This window comes from Apaloderma vittatum, unplaced genomic scaffold, assembly GCF_000703405.1.
Source record: "Apaloderma vittatum isolate BGI_N311 unplaced genomic scaffold, ASM70340v1 scaffold11898, whole genome shotgun sequence".
NCBI classification, from domain to species: domain Eukaryota; kingdom Metazoa; phylum Chordata; class Aves; order Trogoniformes; family Trogonidae; genus Apaloderma; species Apaloderma vittatum.
The window spans coordinates 37,865-51,555 of NW_009729090.1; the positions used below are offsets into that span (position 1 = coordinate 37,865).

At 41.2% G+C, this 13,691-nt stretch overlaps 1 protein-coding gene across 1 annotated transcript in view; it reads right to left on the bottom strand.

Moving 5' to 3' along the window:
- The window catches only part of LOC104277631 (protein disulfide-isomerase-like protein of the testis), a gene marked incomplete at its 5' end in the record, with an annotated part of 16,035 nt that extends 5,511 nt beyond the window's left edge, over positions 1-10,524 (bottom strand). The window contains 8 exon segments of the mRNA XM_009874321.1: positions 1-147; positions 1,657-1,777; positions 2,515-2,712; positions 3,672-3,797; positions 4,656-4,766; positions 5,491-5,628; positions 7,290-7,423; positions 10,318-10,524. The exon segment at positions 1-147 is cut by the window's left edge and continues 20 nt beyond it. Of these exon segments, the coding sequence (XP_009872623.1) occupies positions 1-147; positions 1,657-1,777; positions 2,515-2,712; positions 3,672-3,797; positions 4,656-4,766; positions 5,491-5,628; positions 7,290-7,423; positions 10,318-10,524 (1,182 nt within the window).
- Positions 10,525-13,691: the final 3,167 nt, after the last annotated feature.

Below are 13,691 nucleotides of genomic sequence, written 5' to 3' on the forward strand. Positions count from 1 at the left end.
ATGGATAGCGATCTAATCCAACGGACAGGATGTCATTTGCTGTGATATCTATCTTTGCGATGGTTATGTCTTTGCGATTTTCATATTGCTCTCCTAGCTTATCCCAGATTGGCAGGAGTTTTCTGCAGTCAGTGGACCAGGGGGCATCTGCAAGTTTAAAAAGAAAAGTAGAAGAATATGCTCTGGTAGAAGAGCCTGTGCTGGTGCAATCACTGGGACCTGTTTAGCCCTTAAAGTTCATAGAATCATAGGATGGCCTCGGCTGGAAGGGACCTTAGAGATCATGTAATCCAACCTCTCCCTATCATGGGCAGGGACGCCTCTCAACTAGATCAGGCAACACATGGAGACCGAACAGGGATTGAACCCGCGACCTTGGTGTTATCAGCACCACGCTCTAACCAGCTGAGCTCACTGGCCACCTAAGTTAACAGAATTGTGGACAGTCTCTATGTGAAACCATTCATTCTTCGTGAATTTTATAAGTTTTCATGTAGAGACAACTAACTATTCACTAATGCATTTGCTTAAGCTCTGTTTAGCCTTTTATAACGCACACTTGTCCTATGACTTTGCTGGAGAGGCCTGCCAGATAACCAATGCAACCCAAGTAAGTCTTGCATCATTTCCATGGTGAAATGCTTGGCAGAAGCACAGAATGCTTTCTGCCTGCTAAAAATTACCTGTGTTTATCAACTATGTTCAAGGAGGAGTTTGAGGTGTGCTGGTATTTTGACTCGGAGTCCTGCACTCGTGCAGGCTGGCGAAAAGGCAAACTGCTGAGAAGCCAGTATTCCCTTAAATAGCATACAACACAACTGCAGTCCTTAAGTCATTTGAACAATGGTCCTACTCAGTTTAGATGGAATTAGAAGTTCTGGGGCACTTTCCTGAATATACAACATCCTGTTTACTAGCCTTCCATTTCTGGACAACTTGATTCAATTCCTGCTTAGATCAGCTTGCTCTTGATACTGAGATGGAAAAATGACTTGCATGAATGAAATGGCAGCAGCCAACAGGGATCATAGGAACATGCTACCTTTAAGATTTTTTTTTTAATTCAGGGCAGTAGAGGTAGTTGTCTATATGTTTGCTCTACTTGAAGTAACTAAGGCACAAACTAATCCCTGCGGGCTGGTATGGGAATAGGGGCAGTGATTTCTTGCTGGGAAGAGTCAAGCAGGAAAGCCACTTGCCTTGCAGACAGAGGAGGAAAAAAGCAGTTACAGTTTGCACCTCCTTTCTGGAATTTAATCCTAGCACATTATAATTAGACAACCTCACTTAACTCGCTGTCTGTCCTTGGAGGACAGCCTGAGTCACTGCACAGCACGCTGTAATGTTCCATTGTACAACCTAACGTTCTAGTGTCATTTTGTCTTTCAGCACTGAGATTTGATACAGCCTTAACAAATATTTACTTAAGGGATCCAGTGTTATTCAGTGCAACCTTAAGTCAGCAAAGGTATCACAGTGTTTCCATAGATGTGACACAATTTCTTCTTGAATGCTTTCATTGGACAATAGAAATTCATTATGTTCAGCTTCTGTAAAGTGCAAAGACTAGTTTGGTATGTAAGCATGAGCTTTTGTTTTTCACTTTCGATTGATTGTGCTAAAGTAACAAAATCCAAATACAAGAATAACACTTACAAAACATAACAAACACAGTCATGGTCTTATTGAACACAATTCTGTTGAAATTCTGTCCAACAAGCACTTTGACAGGCCTCTTGTCCCAGTCCTCTGGAATTTCTTCACTAGAGAGATGTAGCTGAGCAGAAACAGAAACACTGTTAAGGAAAGTGCAGAGCGCATGGGGAAACTGTACTCCCATTCAAGTTAATGTGAGACCTATATTAGCTGGCAACTTCTTTTCTTGTACGCCACAGTGCAGCAGTAGAAAAGACTACACATTCCCCATGGAAGCTGTTTCCTGGTGGGAGCATGCCCCTCAAGCAGATCTTGATGGAGAAGAGGAGACACCTCCCCCTCTTCTGTCCTTCCACCCCCCTACAACATTAAAATCCAAATCTAGTACTCAAATATCTTAAATTCTGCCTGCTGTCAGACTGACTACTTCATCCTTTTTCCTCGTGATGGAAACAAAATAAATCACCTTGAAGAGCACTGAATAAGAAAAATGTTTAAATGTGGTTTTTGTGTGAATGTGGAGGTTGATGCTTCATTATGACAACAAATACTTATTTACCATTGGGAATGATTTTAAACCACTAAAATACATAATCTGAAGTCACCTAAAAAATTGGGCCATAAGTGATTAATCCAGTTTTTGCACAGGAGGACTGGAGAACTTTGCAGCCCTCTTCAGTTGTTAAATACAAAGGAGTGCTCTGTCAACAACTGCAGATGAGTACGTTAGAGCAAGAGTAAATTAATAAACTGATGATTGGAACAGCATGCTGGTCTAATTAAAAAGCAGATGTTTTGCAAATTCGTTAGTGTCTTAGCTGGTGTAGTAGAGAGGCATCTCATTAGTAATGGACATACCTTTGCTTTTCCATTTAGGTAGCTCTGGCAAAATTCTTTGAGGTTCTCCACAGTCACATCATCTGCAGGCATTTTGTACTGTGCATTGCTTGTCAGATTTAGGATTCTCACAGCTGGAACATCGATGTCCCTGATGCGAAAATACTCAAAAACTCGTCCGTTCCTTGTTTCATTTGTATTCACCAAGACAAATATTATCTGACAATAAAGAGAGAGTCATGCATTTGAGTGAGTTTTCCAGCTTTGGTTTAGACATTTTGCAGAAATGGACCATGGAGCTTGGCAGTGGGTTAGGATCTAATCTTAAATGCAAGAAATTGTCTCTCTGTCCACAGCCAGCAGCTCTGTGGACTTTATCGTACATTGACCCTGGTTAATATTAACTGCTAAAGCAGCCAAAAAGAATGGAGCTTTTCCTTATGTTCTTTCACAGTGAGTTGCTATCACCTATTTTAGCAATACCCCTAAATTACTCCTCAAAGCTCTTATTGTCCTCCCTAATAAATCTTAACAGGACAAAAGAACTGAAACACCTGTAATCTGTATGGTTTCACCAATCCTAATGTGTGATATTTTATTACAGGATGACTTACCATCCTTCGCCGTCTCATGTCCTTGGAGCAGGAGTAGCACCACAGTGACTGACAGTGGAAAAACAAAATACTTCTGTAGATGACTGCCTCTGCCTGTTTACATACACACAAACTTGTGTGCTGCAAACAAGGCTATGCAGATGCCTTGCAATATTGCTGTTGTTTTGTAGCTGGTTCCAGCTGCTGGTTCAGGCAGTACTCAGTCATCCTCATGGCATTTCCTGCCGGTGGCAGAAATTGCCAGAACCCTACTAAAACTATCTTTGGTTGGAAGTTGTTCCTAGAAAGTTACATTTTTAAAATCAGAAACAGGTTTATTGGGAGAAACTGGAATTAGTGTTGGTTTGTGTGATCTTTGTGTTTTAAAGAATCACTTTCAAGTAAGGTTTACTTCTCAGCTTGTGTCCTTAACAAATTTGAAGAATAGTTATTGAAAGTGTTTTTAAATGGTTTGGTAGACTTAGAAGACGGACTGACAGCAGTGTACTTTTACCACTAACGTTGGTGAGGGGTTTTACCTTGGCCTTTCAGCATTCATATTTGCATGGATTCAATGTTACAAACCTTTCCTCTAAATTCCACAGCAGCAGACTTATAGTTTTCGTAAATCTCGTTGAATGTCTCAGAGTCCTTTGGGGTGAACAGCACGATGTGATTTTCGACAAGGACATCAAAAATCTTCACAGATGTCTGGGAAACAAAACACTCAACATCTGTTCTGCTCTTTGTAAGCAGAACAGTGAATCAGAAGCAGCTCAGTGTATCAGTATCACTCAGTTCTGCTATTGCAAATTTTACCTTTTAAGACTCAGATCCCCATGATTTCCATAACTGTTGGATTTTTTTTTTAAGAAAGAAGATAAAGGGAGAAAGATCAGCAGCTGCTGAGTGTTCTCTGTTCCAGGAAAAACCTCATCATTATTCATAGATTTTTACACTTAGAAGGAACTGTTGTGATCTTCCAGTCTGACCTCCTGTATAAGAGGCCCAACTGCAGCAGCTGGATCTGGCTGGGGTAACTCTGGGTGGCATCAGCAGCTCATGCCACCCCATGATCAGAGGCAATAAGGGGTCACCAGGCAAGCATGTGTTTCCCTATCTCTCCCTGCCTGCCTGCACTAGCAACAATTATTACTGTTTTTTCTTCCTTGTCTTGGCCCAGAGGTCCTGGTTGCTGAATGGGAGTGAAAGGCTTGGAGCAAGGCTTGGGGACAGTCTTTCAATCTACCACCTCACCTGGTGACTGCAGAAGCAGCCCAGGCCTTTGTTTTGGCTTCGTAGGAGGGAGGTGTTTGCCTGCTGAGGCAAGTTCACCCTTTGGCCTCCTGTTCTTGTCTCTTCTAAGAGACAAGAAGGAAGCATTGTTTGGCCTAGATTAGACCAAAAGCTGCCTGTTGGGTTCTGTGGGTGTTTCTAGGTGTGTTTAGGGCTGACCTCGTCAAACAAGCAAAACAAAATCCTCAAACACTAAGGAACAGAGGAGTCTCTTTCTGCATGGGTTCCTGTCTTTCTCCTGCGACTTTTATTAATACAGTGAAATACACATACCTCAAGGTTATATTCAGTGACTAAATCCAAGGTAAAGGTTTTGATTAGTCTCGTGAGATCCATTGTATTCTGTTTGCCATCTTCAAGCACTTCATTATGCACGGGTTTTCCCTTGGACAAACAGTTAAGTTTGTGAGATAGTTGGCTTTATCAGCTATAGGAGCAAAGAGACTGTCCTTATTCTTCTCGGCTTTATTATTTTATAAATATTTTAGATCCTCAGTAACTGAAATTCCGTAACTTGTAAAATAAGTGTCAGAGCTAGATTACAGAAGATTATAGGTAAAATTCAGGTACAGCTGACAGTTTGCTCAGTAATCTTAACATACTGAAAGATCTTTTCTGTATCTATACACGTTATCTGTGACATACACTCACTTAGGACATCCTTGGTCTGACTACCTCATAGCCTAAATGCTGATGCTACTTCTGTGTAGTTTTCTTCTTATTGTTGGCCACTTTTGTCGTGAGTTGGAAGAAAATATTTGTGGCCAAAAGCAATACAAAGGAAAAGAAGTCTGCAAAACGCACTGAACCTGGCAGCACGTGTTGCTTAGAATGTGGGTTGGAAAATAAAGCTATTTTATCCAGATCCTTAACTATAAATTAAGAGTTTGAATGCAGGCAGCCACGTTGAAAATACGAGATGTATAAAGGTTGCTGTTTGTCTCTCATGCCTGTAAAAGCAGTATTTCTTTGTGTCAAGCTGTTTGGATTTCAGCTAGGAAATTATTTAACCTAAAAAATTCCCAAATCGTCTTTCTATAGCCCAGAGCTGCTGTGGCAGCTTGCTGTATCTGCAGCTCAAAAACTTGCTAGGCTTTTGTACTCCTACCTTCTTAAACACAACGAGGGTGTTCTTTTGGATGCCGTAGTTAGCATGGACATCCTTGCTGGCTGTCATCCCAAAAGGCATCTCTGGCACATCTCTTGCCATCTCACAGAAAACTTCCACGCTGTCATTGTGAAGTTCCTGATCCCAGAAAGAATATTTATTAAGACCGTGTCCTGCATCCTGCTAGGATGTGTAGGAGTGGAGCAGACAAGGTGAGGTGGGTGAGATGGGCCCCTAAAGGCTTGTGAAGCAGAGTGTTATTGTGCAATGGATGTAGTTTGCCATGTTCGCATTTCAGGGGAGATCTTTACAATAGGGGAGATCCTAGGAGTGCTATGACACCACTGATGCAGTCACCTTTCCAGCTAGTGTCTGCTGGCCTGGGTCAATATGGATGAGATATGGTCCCTTATGTGCTAATCTCATCTGCCTTGCCCTGCCCTGGCATTTCTGCCCTCTGCAAAGACTCTGAGAGGGGAGAAGGATCGTGTCAACAGCTGCTCTGCTGCTGCAGCCAACAGGGTGAGATGGGTTGGAGAGACGGACGCTATGCTTGTGAGAGGACCTCACTGGTGTGTTTGGTGATTTGACTGAGCGTTCTTCAAGGCAAGGACTTTGGCTCCTACGTCTGTCAGAGAGTCACTGGGCTGCCCACCCTCAAACCAATAGTGAATAAGCATGATGAAAGGCAACAGTGCTTCCAGATTTGATTTAATCAGACAATTATTTCACACTAGATGAATAGTAATTTATATGCTGAGACCTCCCAACACATCCTGGCGCTCATATTTGTGAGAAATCTGTGACTAATAGAAGGCAAAATACAGCTCTTTATTTACTTGGACACTATTTTGTTGGCTTCCACCCATTAAATTTCTGACATGCTGTAGCTTATGCTCATCTATTGTCATTTCAGCCTCCGGGTGAAATCACAGAGTCCAGTCAAGCAGATCTGCAGGCAGGATCTGCTATCAGCGTGGTTCAGGGAACTCTCCAGCATCACTGTGACAGCAAGGGCTTCTCAGTCTGGCAAAGCACTGGAAACTGCCTTCCTTCATAAACAGCTGCAGACACACTGCTGCAAAGCCAAATTCTGGGCACTCTGAGCATTTTCACAGCTTATCCTGTTATCCAGTATGTGTTCACCAGGTCTATTTCTATGGGGAATTTTGGTAATGAATCCTGTTTTCCACATCCATAAAATTTGGACAGTCTACTGTAGCCAGCATATTTGGGACCTTATCAGTTAGTGTATGAGTCCAGACACTGTCCTTCTAACTGGGCAGAGAGATAGCAGAATAAAAGTCTATTTAGTCTATAGCAGAATAAAAGTCTATTTAGTTAGAGAATATCCTTGATTGAATGTTTCAGATGTTAAAGATTTCAAGGGCACATTGAAAAAGCATGGAAAAGCTATTACTGTTTTACCACCTTCTGACTGCATACCTTGACAGCTAAAATTTATTTTGCACTATTTGACTGTTGTTCTGTATTATTCAAATCTTAAGAGCCTTACTCGCTCTGGAAACTAGTAGGAATTTGCTTGAGAAAGGACTACATGAGTTGAATCATATACAGAGTAATATTTTCTGACTTCCTATCCATGCAGATTTCTTAGCTGGTAGGCGCTAAAAACCACAGTTAGTGTGATATTCATGGAGCTGTGCTGTGCCCCCCTGGGTTTCACTGGCTGTTTAAATCATCAAATGTGATGGATGTGTGGGATTTGGTGGCAATAGCAAGTGGTATATGCGAAAGTTGGAAGAGAAACCAGCCTTTCGAGTTTCCCAGAGAATTACCTTAAAAAAGCCAATTACTGCCAGATCGTCGGCATTTATGATGGCTTCAGCCTGATCAGTAGAGTTGATTAAGATGGTGCTAGGTCCTGTTCTTCTTTTCACCCATGTAATAAAGGTTGATGCCTGCCTGACTCCTGCAGAAGGAAGAGAGAGTCAAAATTATTGTCAAAATGAATGATAGACATTTCTGTGCAATCAGGACAGAGACAGTTGCAGTGCAGAGGGATGCTGAATACAAATGGACTTGGGCTCCTCTGGACTGAGGTCAAAGCCGATTCCAAGTATCCAAATTCACCTTCAGGCTGTAATCACCATTTATACTACTGCTGACTCCAGAGGATCCATGGTGGATCAGTACTGTGTTTTCTGGGACCTCTGCAAAGGACTGTCCATTTAACTGCTTAATCATATACGGAGAATAGAGATGAAGAATCTCAGACAAGGAGAAAACCTGTTCTGAAAAATTTCATGTGTCCCAGAATCACAGTAAACTATAAAGAGCTATCGACCTGAGGTTTAATCCAAAATGACTTCAAACCAATTGTGGATTTTATTGAACTGTCTGTTCAATTAAATTAGATGTCAAAATTGTTCCTTCAGTGCTGCAGAAGGGTTCTGATAGGCAGAGAGACATGTTAAAATTCCTCTGTGGTGCTGCAGCTTCACTGTTCAGTTTAGACATAAGAAACAAAACTGAAGTGTTCAAGTTGGCCTTGAATTCTGGATTGTTCCATCTTCTGGGTTCCAGCTTACTGCTACCAGTTTTACTGAGATTACCATCGGTCTATTTATTTCATAAATTTTCTTCAATCTTTCAGGAGTTTTAGGAATCTTGAGCCTCTTTAAAAAATACAAGTTCGAGCTAGCATATTTCCAGAGGAGTTGGAGACATAAATGGAGGTTCAGGAGATAAAAATCTCATCTATAAATCGACCTTTCCATCTCTCTATAACATCCTTGTGGCACTAGAGCACAAGTCGAGGAAAGAGTTAAAGAAAATTATATATGAAAACAGCTGTATGCTGGGAAGTGGTAGAGTCAAGATGTACAGTACAAGTGTGTTATCAAAGATGCAAGTCCTGGTACTGTGCATTTTAGCAATATGACAAGATCAAAATTGAGTCAGACCATTATACTGCCATCAAGTCATTTTGCAGCAGGCTGCACTGCTCCTAGCTTAAAATACTGTTGGTTGGGGTTTTTTTAAGGTGAAGCAGGCCTGCATCTGCTCTGGGGTGTACAGGCTGCAGAGCAAAGCACAGAGCAGTATCTAGTGGCCACATAGTGCTTAACTTCTGCTCTCTGAGTGCAGAATTGAGGTCTTGCAGCTTATGTCAGTGATATGACCCTTCAGTGTATTTTTCATGTGGTTAATATTTCTATTGGATTGTTTTAAATATCCTTTGTAGCTTGTTTCTACTGGCCAAACTACGGCCTTGGAGTTGTAAATGGTGATTTTGCAAAGCCTAGGATTTGGCTCTCGTGTTATTTCCATTGTCAGGACAAACATCCAAAAACTCTGTCTTCGGTAAAATATTTGAGTCAATTTCTTGATTTAAGTGAGGCCTGCAGTTTCTTTTGTGATGTGGAGTATATAGCAGTTTCTGTATGAGAAGTGGTTGCTGTGTGTTTTCAGTTGCTGATTCTCAATGGTTTAAGTCATGTGGAGTAGGTGAGACTTTACTAGTTGTTGTACATAAGTCAAGAAAGTGTAATTTAAGGCATTATTGGCGATACAAATGAAGAGCATACTGAAATTGCAGAGCAGAAGCGAGTTTCCTAACTTCTTGCATCTTGCTAGTAAGCAAGCAGGACAGAAAAGCAGCAGCGCTCTGCTGAAGAGTGACCGGGTGTGGGATGTGTTCTGTGGTTCTCACAAGCATACCTGTCAGATAGGTTTACCGGTTTAAAAGAGGTTTTCTTTTCAGTGCTGGAGATTTAATCAGGCTGAAGGTAGGTGCTTTTGCACTCATGTATCAGCACCTCTAATAAAAGTTCAGTATGGCAAATCACGCTTTCAGTGGTATTTGTGCAGAAGCTGCTGTTTGCACAAGTCTAGATGATGGGAACTTGGTAAGAAATTCAATAGCAAGGAGGAGCAAGTTACTAAAAATACTGAAGATCAGCTTTCAGCAGCAGCCACGGGGGGCTCAGCAGTTAAAGAAATCGGAGCACCCAGTTGTGTACAGGCTCAGGAAGCAAACTTTAGGCTCCTTTTTTTTTCGTTGGTTATATTAAACCTGTGACTCAGCTCTGTCTGGTCAGACTACACTAACAGATGTTTGGCCAAGTTACGCAATTCTTGTCAACTCTTTAAAAGTTCGGTTTAGGAAAAAAAAATAAAAATCTTGTGTATATTTTCAGTGAAAGAAAAACTCTAAGGCAGGGATTTCCCAGGGTTACTCAAGTCAGTCATATTGCAGTGTTGTTGTCTTTGCTTAATAACATTCTGTACAAGATTTCAAATTATTCCCTGTTTTTTTCTGAGCCACATGTGAGCTCCCTCTGATGGCTAAAATGCAAAATTCTTTTCCTTGGCTTAGGATGTATGTCTGTGTAGTAAGGAACCTAGTGAATTCCCAGTTCATTGTTAGATGCACTGAGCATTGCTCCAGCCTGCTTCTGTAGGCATGCTACCAGTGGGAGCTGCAGTGAACTAGAAGTGCAGGTGGAGCAAGTTTGGGACCAGACTCTTATTTGGTCTAACTCATTTATGGTTTTCGTAGTAAATGGGAGCAAGTCATCTTGGGGTGATTCTCTGTACTTGATGGAATTACGCCAGCAAGTAATTTGGCTGTATAAACTAAACAGAGAACTATATTCAGTTATCCACTTGGGAGATTAATTAAAATTCAAGCTCTTGTACTGGTACAGAAGTAATTGTATATTTAAAACCATGGGCAAAAGCATTTTGGTATCTTGCATATTCTTTATCTGAGCATCTGTATGTTTTCCTCTCAGCAGCATAATAGATAGGTACATCCTGTCATTACACACTATTATCTTATCAGTGCACAATATAGTTTACCTTTGCAGTCTACAGGGTCTTCCCTGCTGCCATCCACAAAAAATTTCACAGTAGGAAACTCTTGAATATTAAATTCTTCTCTCAAATCATGTTGGTGTGTGACGTCAATTTTGCCAAATTGTATTCTTGGAGCTTCTTTTTTAAGCTGTCGTGCAGCCTCAGCAAATTCTTCAGACAAATTATGAGGTGATCCAGAGAAAGAAACATCTGGAAAAGGTCAACCAAAAGTGAACAGGTTACACAGGCCACAGCATGAAGCTTTCTGGTGGAAGTTGGTGTGTCAGGTAGTAGCTGGAGGAGTTGAATAAGGTATTTAATGACTTAGAGGTGTGTGAGAAATTAGCTTTACTTTTTACTTCTTTGTATTCATACTGATGGTTGACCTTTCCACGTGTTCTTGGATCAGTCACAGTGAACAACTAATAAGATTGCAGTAGTCTTCAAGAAGAAATGACGTGGAATTAAGAAGTAGTTTAACTACACTGGGTATGAGTTCAAGGGAAGTCAAGGGTAGAGTTAGGTATTACTCACGTTAGGACTCTGATAAGATACCCTTTTTGTAAGCACTGCACTGTGGCAGATGTTTGTAATGCAGAAACTACTTTTCCAAATAAGGTACAGAGGAAAGGAGAGCAACAGTTACGGTCTTGCAGACTGGGCATGTAGTTGTGTGTGCTGTGGCAGCCCCTCTGTGGCTCAAATGGCACTCGTGTGTTTGGAGGAAAGGCCACACTAGTCTGGGCCCTGGAGCTCTACGTTATTAACACGAAAAAAGGACAAGGGGAAGAAACTTGTCACACATTGGCTGCTCTGTATTCAAAGTCAAATAAGAGCTAAACGCCTGGAGCTTTACGGTTTTGCAGCTGGGTTTGAAAAGAAAATGAATTTGTCTTACTTTTGATAAATTTGAGATACTCTATTTTGTTAAATTTGTTTTATTATAAACTTTTTCCTTAGATTCTGCGCAGAATTTTAGGTTCATCGATATACTTGATAGGATCAGATAAAAACATTAATCTTGGTTTCATACATTTATGTGTGTTCTTGTGTGTGTGTACACACATTCAGGTATATACTTACACAAGCACACATACATACACACCAAAGTGTAAATCTAACAAAGTAACCATCTTTTGTTCTTTCACAGAATTACAAACATACTTCTCTACAGCCAACCTGGTGAAGCCATTGCCCAACCTAATTATAGCCAAAAAGGTGACTTAATATTTCTTTAGTGAAAGATAAAAAGCACTAATCTAACTCAGTGCTGAGTTGCATTTCTTGCGTCTGAATCCCAGCCTCAGTCATTTTCTTCTACCTAACTGCTACAGCAAAGGATATGAAATGTGCCATTAAATAATGTTATTTTCTCAAAATATCAACGTGGTAGGGCCTTCCAAATTCTGTCTCATAAACCAACCTTGGCTTGGACTCACAGAAACCCTGACACTGAAGAGCTGCTCCAGCTACTAACATGCCAAAGGGGGTTCTTGTTAGAAGAAGAAAACTTAGTGTCTGTTCAGGGGGGCAGTCAAATAACGTGCCGATGAATTCAAAGTGCTTCTCTAAAAGTAAACGAGCATCAATGTATCAGTCCAAAACAAGTTGTGTTCTAATTGCCTGTGAAATTACTGCTTCATCAAATAAATTTGTTTTGATTTTACAGACATTTTCAAAGAGATTTTATTCTAACTTCAGTTTCCTTTTTCCAAATTATGAGAATTGTCTTATGAACCTTTTCTCCAACAAGTTTGTGATGTGTTATCTCCTAGCACAAAAAACAATAATGAAATAGTATCTCCAGCTGTATCCTGATATGCTCTGAAAATAAGTGCAGATACCTATAGTACCTATTAGAAGTTCTGACCTGTCAGCACAAGAAATAGTGTGTCTGCTTTATAAGAATACTACTGCTTCTAGGGACACTGTGTGTTAAGCCTTTATGAAATATCATTGCTTAAAATGATTGCAAGGATAAGTGGGCTTTTAGATAAAACATGAGGTACTTGCTATGCAAATTAGGAGTAGTGATGCGCAATGACTGCGTGTGGTCGGGTCAGCCCAGAACAGTCAGACCAAGCTATTGAGCTTTCCAAGAGCACATGGCTCTGGACAAAGTGCTGTTGGAATAAAAACCAGGAAGCCATGTGGCGAATAGAGATCCAGCACCTTCTAGCTAATTCCAAGGCAGTGTTTTACACCGGAGGCAATCTCATTGTGATGACTTTTTCCTAATATCCTAAGGTTGCACAGCTGTTTTACCACAACTGGGAATTTGGAAGATCAGTTGCTTATTGCCCAGGGAAACAGGAAAACATGTTTTAAGAATGATTTCGTATTGTTGAATGACCCAGACAGGCAGAGTTGCAGGTAACTAGTGATATAACTAGCATACTTAGGTAGTGAGAATTGGTAGAGTTTGAAGCTGGGAAAAATACGTGACTCCATCACATAAAGAGTAATCACTGCACTTGGAGACCAGGAGAAATCTGAGTACTTGTACCTTGTGACTGTGAGACCAAAGTTCAGTGAATGAGCAGCCTTCTTCATCAGACAGATAAAAACTGTTTCCTTGACTACCCAGAAATCATGTGGAAACATCCATCACACACCTTTCTCCTGCTTTCCTGAGTGATTAGACTCCTCTTCAGCTTTCCATCAATTCCCTTTCATTCCACTCATTCTATTTGCCTCCCAGGTGCTTTATTTTTCAAGTTGCTTGAGTGTTGCAGGAAATCATCATTCCTTTTATTTGGAGCCTTTTCTTGAGCTTTGTTTTGCTCCCTCGGTTTTAGGTTTTTATTGACACCGATTGCTTCAGGCAGTGGGGTGAGGAAGCAGGTGCTGAGGTTAACGCAGCATCACAGGCTCCAGCCTTGGAGAGCTGAGCGCCAGCAGAATACCAGGGCCGACACCAATGAGAGGTAACAGCGTTGTTGGCAGGGTCACCAGGGAAGACGTGCGTGGGTGGGTGGTGGGACGCCTGTGTAAACCAGTGTTCTGTGCCACAGCTGCCAGAAGTGAGAGGCCCTTCCAAGGCCACCATTTGATCATAAGTACAGAAGATTGCCACCATTTGATCATAAGTACAGAAGATCCTGAAAACAAATTGTCCAGTGTCCGAGAACAACTTAAACTCTTTGGTTCAGGTAAGAAAAGAATCAAAAAAGGCCACAGAACTAGGAGAGCCAAAAGCACCTGTGCAGTGTCCTTTTGAATTTCTGCTCTTTCTTTCTGGTAACACTTAAGGTGTAGCCAGTCACCTTCTTAAATTACTTATGGAGGAGAAACTGTAGCACCATTTCAGCAGTCACTTTGCTGAGACAGAATTGACATGTCTTTGTGAGGAGAAGGCTTCACACTGTAGAACGACG